Here is a 10,743-nt window from a genome sequence, read left to right as displayed (position 1 = left end):
AATACCTTATAAATATTGATAATGAATCAAAGAGAATTCATGATTGAAGTGAATAGCGAAGTAGAGTAAAAGAATCTAGAAAGAATTTTTCATTTTCAATTAATTGTATTCAATTTTTTTAAATAATCGGTCGCCATAAAAGGACAGAATTTATTAATTTCACCGATGATATATATACATGTGAAATATATATATATGACGTGAAAAAAAAATTTACCACTGAAGAATTTGAAATTATGTCACTGAAGAATGTGAAAATGCCGCGTGTTTTTTTTTTGTGAATAACTTCGTGTCACATATTGACCAGTTAGAATTAAGGATTAGCGGTCAGGCAGTTTCGAGATATTTCGATATAAAACAACTTCACGTTTCTTTCATCTTTAGTAAAATAGGCGCGCCATTATTGCGAAAAATGACGGTGTTGTGACGCAGAAATTTTTCAACTGCAGATGATGGTCACAGATAATTTGCAAATAAATTTTTGTCAAACAATCTGTATAGGGTGAACAGGGGAATAGCTGGACTCGGGCCAATATCTGAACGATTTCACCTTCTGTTGAATATTCTGTGAATGATAGAATGAAAAACATACGGATTATCGTCATTTTCAATAACAAAAGTTATGGATAATCATGTGATGAAGTTATTTTTGCTAATAAATTAGAAAAATGCTTCCGAATGGTTATTCTCATTTAGTAGAACTCATTTTTTATTCATTTAGCTACTTCATCGATTTTAAATCCTTCAATGAAGTTCAACATTTGTTTACATGACGCTTACGCCGCGCTTAAATTTATTGCGAGTTGCCTCAGCCGGACATGACGATAGAAAAACAATTTTTTTTCAGATCACTTGAAATTCCATTAACTTATTCCCTTAAATCAAATTCAAGGTCTTCTTTCGGAAAATTCAGCCGCATTTTACAAACAGTAAACACTGAAAATAATGAGCACCATTCAAACACATAAACTTGTTCACGAATCCCAAGAAGAGAATTATGAATTTTTTCATTAGGACCAGATTCAGTGATCTCCGAACACTTGAAATTCTCTCCACCTTTTTTCCTCCGCCTAAACCCAAGAGAATGAACTCCAAGGGATGGGAGAACAATGACAGGATTGTGCTACTTTCTCAAAACCTTTTTTTTCGATTCCTGTTTATTCAATTTGTTTTATTAGGCTCTGTGGCAAAGACAGTATAACTTTTGTTTGATTCCCCGAAAAATGTCTGCCCGAGAGGGAAATTAAGTGATGAATTTTGCGCCGAGTCAGAGATCTGGCACTCTTCCAGCTTTCGAGATGGATGCATTCAAAATTCATTCCGCGATCGTAAGACCTTGCTGGGATATTTTCATTTTCTGTTTTACTTCTTTCGCGCAAGGTCATTGGCATGTGATTTGAGAGCGGAATTATTTGTCTATTAATAATACTAGATCTGTGCGCGCGCTGTCGCGCGCGCTTATCTTTTTGTTGTGAAAATGAAGAAATCGAATTTATTAAACTTTATATACTCATAGATGTTTTATAAATATTGATAATGATTTAATGAGAATTAAGAGAATAAACAGAATGAAGAGTGAAGCATCAATGAATAATTTTTAATCTTCGATTAATTCATTTTTTTTACTTTTAAAAATAATCTGATTAAAATCTGTAATTGTTGAAAAATTAGGGGAGGGTCATGAATTGTTTTGTCAGAAAACTGAAAAAATTTCTTGAATTCTTCGGAAAATTCCACAGTGTTCCAGATAACAGTAGCTCTTCAAAGATTATTCTCGAATTATTTTGGAAACCGAAGAATTTTCATGAATTCTGTAGAATTTAGGATTTATGTATGAAAATTTGAGAAGCAAGAATTGATCATTTTTGCGTATGATAAATATGAAAAAATTAAAATTTGGGAAGTGAAGAATAATTTGTGCGTTAAAAAAATTTAGAAATACTATGTTTATTTTCTCATGATCAACAATTAGGCAATTTAGATATGTTTTGATATAAAGATAAACTTCGCACATGAAAAAATGAAAAATATGACGCAGAAATTTTTTTTTCCATTTCAAGAATTTGAAAATACCGGGGATTTTTTTCAGCGACTACTTCACGTGACTCATTGACCAATCAAAATTGCGGATTAGCTGTCAGGCAGTTTCGAGATATTTCGATATAAAACAACTTCACGTTTCTTTCATCTTTAGTAAATAGGACTCATCCGATTACGCGAGTTACTGCATGAGTACTTCTTCATTTTTTCGAGAAGTTTATCATTATTTATAGAGGTGAGGGGTCAACATCAAATTCAGGGTGAATTCGGATCCCCATTTGAATTGCGATTCTATAAACATAAATTTGGGATCATTCATTCATCAATTTTGGGAATAAGATTCGCTTTCTTCCATTGATTTTCGGTCAATTCTTGTATTCATAAGTCGGCCACGTGGAGAAGGTCCGCACTTGAAGTTATTACTATCAGAGGTTAACAAAGAAAATAATTTGTCAGCTCATTCTCATTAGTCGGTAATTAGTGATCTACAATCGAGATTGTATCGACCTTGAGTCCTACCGAACCAACCGTACGGCGGATCTCACGGTAAAATGTTTAAGAGGCAATGGAACTTACCATCGGAGTAGAAACTGGATTCCAAGTTTATTCGTCGTCAGACGACAATTTATCGAAACCCAAATTTTTACACTGTAGATACCAAGATTATTGATGATGTAACGATTTGGGTTTCACTAAATAGTTGTCTGACGACGAAAAAATTTGGAATCCAGTTTCTACTCCGATGGTAAGTTCCGTTGCGTCTTAAGAGGAAACGGTACTCCCTTAATTCACCGACGAATTTTCGAAGGGTCATTTGTCAGTCAAATAATTGACTGAGACCTCTGGGATTTTATACACTTGATATTGAAGTCATTATCTATGTCCTGAACGATTTTCACGTTGATATGAGGAATAAAAAAATACAGATTCAATTATCACCGGAAACTTTAACGAAATAAGTCAAATTTCTTGTCTATTATTCGACGAATTTCAAAATACAGATATCAGAACCGACCATTTATAATGTACAATCCAATGAAACTGCCAGAGGTGAGATTCTCCGAATAATTTGGACGTGCGGACCATTTGAAAATCGAATGATAAATAATAGGGAAAATAAAGTGAAGACTCTGCAAATATAAATTTCTAAGGATCTGGGCTCTTATGGAAATTTTTCTGTTTAGCATGAAGCGATATTATCAGCTCAGATGATAACGCAGTTTCGCGCGAAAAAAGAAAAAATTTTATTAAATGGGAGGATTGTCATGATTAAGAATCTACAATTCCAAACTCTCTTCATTACGTGAACAAGACCGCGCTTCACTATTTTTCCCTGTACGTGGTATCTTTTTATCTTCATCTCCCGAAATTTCATCGTCACTGTAATTATGATATTCGTAAGACTTCGTCATTACCGCAAATATCACGAAGATGAGAGCGGTCGAACCAGCGAAAAAAGAGAACTCCAATGCCTGGAAATGAATAATTTGAATGATTTCATGTCCGAATACTCCAACTGATCAGCTTGCGAGAAGTAAGACTCTGCTCACCTGTCGCTTGAAAATCCCCGCTTTAGTAATTATCACAACGATAAGATTACCCCCAGCTATGGTGAGCAACCATACAGCCTGAAGAAGCGATTTCATCGTACTTGGAGCTTGCGTAAATGCAAATTCGTATCCAGTTGTGGAGAATACAACTTCAGCCAAAGTCATAGCAACATATTGAGGAAGAAGCCACAGAATGTGCACCGAATTTGGTGGAGTCACTATTGAGAGACCTATTTTTGTCATATTCGCACCGACAAACGTTTGCAGAGTATAAACACCACCAAGTTTTATGGATATTGAACCAACATCTTTCCCATTAACTTTGACATTGTATTCTCCTGGGATGAATTCTCCGACTGGTGTTACTCGTTCAAGATCTGACGCACTTTCAAAAACGTAATTCACTCCTGATAATTCAACCTTTGTTGAGGTGTTCGGGTTCCGGACATTGTACGTCAACACTCGAATTGCGGGATTCCCACTCTTCGTTTTGTTAATGTAGTCCTTATAGGCGTATGGGGATGTTGACTCCAGTACATATGAAGTCGCCTGTCCCTCTACAGCCGTAATGAATCCATTTACGTTTTTATCTCCACCGCAGCATGAAAAATCAGCAATGTATGGTATCGATTGATTGCCTTTGATATTGATATTACTGCCTCCCCACATAGCGAATGGTTCCATCACTATAGATTCATTACCTATTACAACAGGTAATTGGCAATCCCTAGGGTTGAAAATTCGCAACTGTGCTGATCCGTTGGTTGGAAGAACTGGATACGTCGTCTAGAGGACAATTTCGTTGGTAAATGTTCATTGATATCTCAAGAAAAATGATCATTCGAAAGAGTATTGGTACCTCTAATCGCAGTTCCACAAGCGCGGCAAAAATAAATGCAACTGCACCTAGAATTCCACCGGTTGTTAATTTTTGCAATGGCGTGTGAAGGCATTTGATCTTTGCCATTACCGGGTAAACGAAGGTACTGAGTGCAGGAACTAAAATGATGGCAAAGATTGGTTCGACTACTTGTATTTGATCAGCCTTCAGGAGGAAACTGCCAATTTCCCCGTTCATTCTTGTAGCTTGGAAGGTCCAACGGGATCCTACTTGCGATGAAAGAGCCCAGAAAAAAGGGAAAGCTATGAACAGCTTCAGAGTTCGCGAAGTTTTTTTTAAATCGTTGATGAATTTGGAATCGTATTTGTCGTTGGCATAGTCCAGCCAGTGCTTTTGCTTGATTTCTTGATTTGCCTTTGACTTTCTGTGAATTGCGCGCTGTTTGAAGAGAAATGAGAAATCACTACCTTCGTTACGATGAAGATCAATTCTAATGACTAATTCTTTGAACTCACCCATATGCATTTGGCAACATCTAGAACAATATTTCGCGCAGGTTTCTTTATCCTGTAGAGCGGTTTGCCAGCAAGAAATATCACTGTAAGTTAATTAAAAACGTCCGTTCAATGATTGACGTGACATGTGTGCTTTCAATTTTGGACTCACCAATGGTTAGAACCATGAGAATTGTAGGCACAAAAAAGGCGATTGAATAGCACTCCTGTTCCTCAAAACATTTTATGCCATTACGTAATTCGGGAGTGACAACCGATGAACAGAAAGCTCCGCTGCATATGGCGAAATAAAATACTGGGAAAAAGGTGCGGAAATAGTTTTCCTGTTCGGGAAGGATGAATTGGTCTCCGCCCAAAGCTGAGACGCACGGTTTTATTCCACCCGTACCCGTGGCAATTAGAAACAATCCAATCATTGTAAGTTCTCTGAAAGGTGATTGATCAGGTTGAACGTCTATCAAATAGTTATCGATATTAACATATTGGTGTGCAAAGGGCAGCACGGAGAGACTATTTTTGAAATGCAGAAGTTTAGTTAACTTGCTTATTGCTTATTGTTTTTGCTATTCCTTTCGCCAAATTTGGTGTTCGGTGTGTGATGTCGTATATAAAAAAAGAAAGTGCAGTGATACATACAGGAAGACTTGAATGAGGATATCATAATATGTTTTGCATTGTTGTATTTTTGTTGCGTAGCAGGCTCCGATGGGATTTTAACCTGGAGTCTATATAATAAAGATAGGTAGATAGATAGATAGATATTCGGATGAAGATTCACGTAATTCACACAATGGTTTACCTGACTGGTAACCCAAAAGTTGGAACAGCGCCGACTGCGAGAAGGAGTTGGCCCGCGGCATAGACGACACTCAAGTACAGAATGGTTTTGAATTTCCCAAGTATCGAATCAGCTAGAATTGCACCGAATAATGGGAAGAAGAACGCGAGCATCATGAAGGCATGGTAGATTATGGTGGCGGTATCATCGCTGTAGTTCAATTTGTTCTTGATGTACAGGGATAGGATTACTGCGGGAGTGAAAGTTATGAATCGTTTTTTGTTATAATTATCCGGACGCAAACTACGGTAGATGACTGTGTGGTCCTACGACTTACTTCGCATTCCGTGGAATGAGAACCGCTCACAGAACTCCATGCAGATTATGAGAAAAACAGCTTTCGGATACGTGAGTTCCTGAAGTCAAGGCAAATTTCCGTGAATGAAGTCCAAATCACAATTGCAGACGGTTACAAACATTGAATTAAATAGTGCTTCTTGCAATTTCCAGAATACAGAATGTACATTGAGAAAAAAACAGCAGAGGTCTCAAGCAAGTCTTACTTGTGCCACAAAAATCGTTTGCTAAAAATGATCAAAAAAGGATTTTTTGTGCCAAACATGCGAAGCGTGCGCCGGGATTGAAAATTTTTATTGCAAAAATAAGATTGTCTTTTCAGAAAAATTTGGTGTTTAAAGTAGAATTCACGGAAATTCATGAGTTTTCAGTGGTGGTGAGATGGAAATTTCACAACTTGATTGAATCTTCAGTGGAACATGAATATTCAGAAACAAAACGACATGAATTTTCAATTTTCTCTGAAATTTTCCCGATTTTTCTAAATTGTCAGAGAATAATTGAACTGAAAAATCAAGTATTTTATTGATTTCCAGATCATGTGAACCGAAAATCAACGTAATACTTGATTTTTCAATGACAACATTTCCTGAAATTTCAGTGGAACCTGAACACGATAAAAATCTCCGAAATTTGGCACGGAAAATTCAGACGAAAATTCTTAACAGTCTCATTCGTTTTTCTCTCAGTGTAGTTGATGAGGAAGTGATCAGATCATTAGCTACATGTCCGTAGCGATGTTACATTTCCTATTAATAATCTTTCAAATACATCTGCTGGTGATTGCATGAAATGCGAATAGAATAGAACATACCCCTTTCATTTTGTGCTTTTCTGCTTCTAGCCCTATTCTCGTCTGGGATTAATGCAACAGTACTCAAGTGGACTGGTCTCATCCGGGCGTCAGGTACGGTAACTTGTAGTCATGCTACTGACGTAAGCGACCCGTGCCACAGACTCGTCATAGTAAAATCTTGTCCCTAATCCCTTTATCATTAACACGGAAACTGTCACTCTCGAAAGCCTTGGTTGTTACGGTTTTATTCAGAGATAGGTCAATACTGAGCTGAGTTAGGTATCTGTCGATGGAAGTTTATCACATGACATTGTAGAAAATCCGTAATTTAGCAAATGTCAAAACCGTCGTAAACCCCGAACGAACATCAATTCAGCTGCAATGAGTGGTATCTTTAACACGTCAAATTATACTTCAGGTGACATTATCTCAACAAGAGTCGTTTGAAGTGATAATTAATTATCAAATGTATGACTATTTGATCACAGATACCAACTCCATCAGCTTACCAATAGGCGGTTGTTTGATTTAGGCTTATGGAGCGCATGTTAGGCATCTGATGTTAATGGAATCGTGAAATTTTTTTAAATAATTCAGGTAGTCTTAATTCAGGTTGTCATTTAATTCGTCACGAATTAATCACAATTGAAAATATTCATTCACCTCCAGTTTTGTATTTCTGATATAAGGTCGACTTTTAGAAGTATAGTGGAAGAATAAATATTAAGACTAAATTATATTAAAATTTGGTTCTATAAAAAGAGTTGAAACGTTTGTAGCACCTCTCGGTTAACGTTTTAATGTTGAAATAGGAGTTCAATTTTCGAGCTCCCCTCGATACTTCTCCTGCATTTCACAATTTTATTTCACTTAATATATACGAATCCCTACGACTGCTATTAAACAATTCAAAATTCTCTTCATCCTGTGGAACATCTGCATCTTGGTCATTTCTCTGATTCAGTGGTACCTTCTTATCTTCATCTCCCGGCGTTTTATCCTCATTGGATTCATTGTCATATTCATATGACTTAGTCAGTACCGCAAATATCAAGAACGTGAGGGTTGTTAGTCCAGCGAAGAAGAAAAACTCCAATGCCTAAAGAAAACTCATAAAAATCGATAATAAAATTGAAATTGATAAATGACAAATTTCGCCTACCTGTCGCTTGAACAGTTCTGCCCTAGCAACTATCACGATGATGAAGTTACCAACAGCTATGGCGAATAACCAAGCAGCCTGGAGAAGGGATTTCATGGTACTTGGGGCTTGCGTAAATGCAAATTCGAGTCCAGTGATGGAAAATATAACTTCAGCCATGGTCATAGCAACATATTGAGGAAGAAGCCACAGAATGTGCACCGAATTTGGTGGAGTCACTATTGAGAGACCTATTTTTGTCATATTCGCACCGACAAATGTTTGCAGAGTATAAACACCACCAAGTTTTATGGATATTGAACCAACATCTTTCCCATTAACTTTGACATTGTATTCTCCTGGGATGAATTCTCCGACTGGTGTTACTCGTTCAAGATCTGACGCACTTTCAAAAACGTAATTCACTCCTGATAATTCAACCTTTGTTGAGGTGTTCGGGTTCCGGACATTGTACGTCAACACTCGAATTGCGGGATTCCCACTCTTCGTTTTGTTAATGTAGTCCTTATAGGCGTATGGAGATGTTGACTCCAGTACATATGAAGTCGCCTGTCCCTCTACAGCCGTAATGAAGCCATTTACGTTTTTATCTCCACCGCAGTATGAAAAATCAGCAACGTATGGTATCGATTGATTGCCTTTGATATTGATATTACTGCCTCCCCACATAGCGAATGGTTCCATCACTATAGATTCATTACCTATTACAACAGGTAATTGGCAATCCCTAGGGTTGAAAATTCGCAACTGTGCTGATCCGTTGGTTGGAAGAACTGGATACGTCGTCTAGAGGACAATTTCGTTGGTAAATGTTCATTGATATCTCAAGAAAAATGATCATTCGAAAGAGTATTGGTACCTCTAATCGCAGTTCCACAAGCGCGGCAAAAATAAATGCAACTGCACCTAGAATTCCACCGGTTGTTAATTTTTGCAATGGCGTGTGAAGGCATTTGATCTTTGCCATTACCGGGTAAACGAAGGTACTGAGTGCAGGAACTAAAATGATGGCAAAGATTGGTTCGACTACTTGTATTTGATCAGCCTTCAGGAGGAAACTGCCAATTTCCCCGTTCATTCTTGTAGCTTGGAAGGTCCAACGGGATCCTACTTGCGATGAAAGAGCCCAGAAAAAAGGGAAAGCTATGAACAGCTTCAGAGTTCGCGAAGTTTTTTTTAAATCGTTGATGAATTTGGAATCGTATTTGTCGTTGGCATAGTCCAGCCAGTGCTTTTGCTTGATTTCTTGATTTGCCTTTGACTTTCTGTGAATTGCGCGCTGTTTGAAGAGAAATAAGAAATCACTACCTTCGTTACGATGAAGATCAATTCTAATGACTAATTCTTTGAACTCACCCATATGCATTTGGCAACATCTAGAACAATATTTCGCGCAGGTTTCTTTATCCTGTAGAGCGGTTTGCCAGCAAGAAATATCACTGTAAGTTAATTAAAAACGTCCGTTCAATGATTGACGTGACATGTGTGCTTTCAATTTTGGACTCACCAATGGTTAGAACCATGAGAATTGTAGGCACAAAAAAGGCGATTGAATAGCACTCCTGTTCCTCAAAACATTTTATGCCATTACGTAATTCGGGAGTGACAACCGATGAACAAAAAGCTCCGCTGCATATGGCGAAATAAAATACTGGGAAAAAGGTGCGGAAATAGTTTTCCTGTTCGGGAAGGATGAATTGGTCTCCGCCCAAAGCTGAGACGCACGGTTTTATTCCACCCGTACCCGTGGCAATTAGAAACAATCCAATCATTGTAAGTTCTCTGAAAGGTGATTGGTCAGGTTGAATGTCTATCAAATAGTTATCGATATTAACATATTGGTGTGCAAAGGGCAGCACGGAGAGACTATTTTTGAAATGCAGAAGTTTAGTTAACTTTGATGCTTATTGTTTTTGCTATTCCTTTCACCAAATTTGGTGTTCGGCGTGTGATGTCGTATATAAAAAAAGAAAGTGCAGTGATACATACAGGAAGACTTGAATGAGGATATCATAATATGTTTTGCATTGTAACGGTGTTGTATTTTTGTTTGCGTAGCGGGCTCCGATGGGATTTTAACCTGGAGTCTATATAATAAAGATAGGTAGATAGATGGATAGATATTGGGATGAAGATTCACGTAATTCACACAATGGTTTACCTGACTGGTAACCCAAAAGTTGGAACAGCGCCGACTGCGAGAAGGAGTTGGCCCGCGGCATAGACGACACTCAAGTACAGAATGGTTTTGAATTTCCCAAGTATCGAATCAGCTAGAATTGCACCGAATAATGGGAAGAAGAACGCGAGCATCATGAAGGCATGGTAGATTATGGTGGCGGTATCATCGCTGTAGTTCAATTTGTTCTTGATGTACAGGGATAGGATTACTGCGGGAGTGAAAGTTATGAATCGTTTTTTGTTATAATTATCCGGACGCAAACTACGGTAGATGACTGTGTGGTCCTACGACTTACTTCGCATTCCGTGGAATGAGAACCGCTCACAGAACTCCATGCAGATTATGAGAAAAACAGCTTTCGGATACTTGAGGTCCTGAAGTCAAGGCAAATTTCCGTGAATGAAGTCCAAATCACAATTGCAGACGGTTACAAACATTGAATTAAATAGTGCTTCTTGCAATTTCCAGAATACAGAATGTACATTGAGAAAAAAACAGCAGAGGTCTCAAGCAAGTCTTACT

The 10,743-nt window shown here is 37.7% G+C and overlaps 2 protein-coding genes across 2 annotated transcripts in view; both read right to left on the bottom strand.

The window, feature by feature from the left end:
* Window positions 1-2,773: 2,773 nt before the first annotated feature.
* On the bottom strand, window positions 2,774-7,046 carry LOC107037595 (peptide transporter family 1). Its single transcript, XM_015256218.1, has 8 exons — window positions 6,896-7,046; window positions 6,062-6,140; window positions 5,746-5,974; window positions 5,098-5,372; window positions 4,947-5,029; window positions 4,450-4,869; window positions 3,591-4,376; window positions 2,774-3,512 (listed from the first exon to the last, which is right to left on the bottom strand). Exons 1-8 carry the CDS (start codon window positions 6,902-6,904, stop codon window positions 3,318-3,320), a joined length of 2,076 nt encoding a protein of 691 aa, XP_015111704.1. The 5' UTR covers window positions 6,905-7,046; the 3' UTR covers window positions 2,774-3,317.
* A 432-nt stretch (window positions 7,047-7,478) lies between these two features.
* Window positions 7,479-10,743, bottom strand: part of LOC107037562 (peptide transporter family 1) — a 9,574-nt gene continuing 6,309 nt past the window's right edge. Inside the window, exons 8-14 of the mRNA XM_015256181.1 lie at window positions 10,517-10,595; window positions 10,201-10,429; window positions 9,547-9,821; window positions 9,396-9,478; window positions 8,899-9,318; window positions 8,040-8,825; window positions 7,479-7,976 (exon numbers count right to left, since the gene is read on the bottom strand). Of these exons, the coding sequence (XP_015111667.1) occupies window positions 7,731-7,976; window positions 8,040-8,825; window positions 8,899-9,318; window positions 9,396-9,478; window positions 9,547-9,821; window positions 10,201-10,429; window positions 10,517-10,595 (2,118 nt within the window). The 3' untranslated portion in view covers window positions 7,479-7,730. The remainder of the gene's footprint in view (window positions 7,977-8,039; window positions 8,826-8,898; window positions 9,319-9,395; window positions 9,479-9,546; window positions 9,822-10,200; window positions 10,430-10,516; window positions 10,596-10,743) is intronic.

Source organism: Diachasma alloeum, unplaced genomic scaffold, assembly GCF_001412515.2.
Source record: "Diachasma alloeum isolate Michigan unplaced genomic scaffold, Dall2.0 Dall_scaffold_00256, whole genome shotgun sequence".
Lineage (NCBI taxonomy): Eukaryota > Metazoa > Arthropoda > Insecta > Hymenoptera > Braconidae > Diachasma > Diachasma alloeum.
The sequence above is the reverse complement of the archived record's forward strand: the minus strand, read 5'-3'. Positions and strand labels throughout refer to the sequence as shown.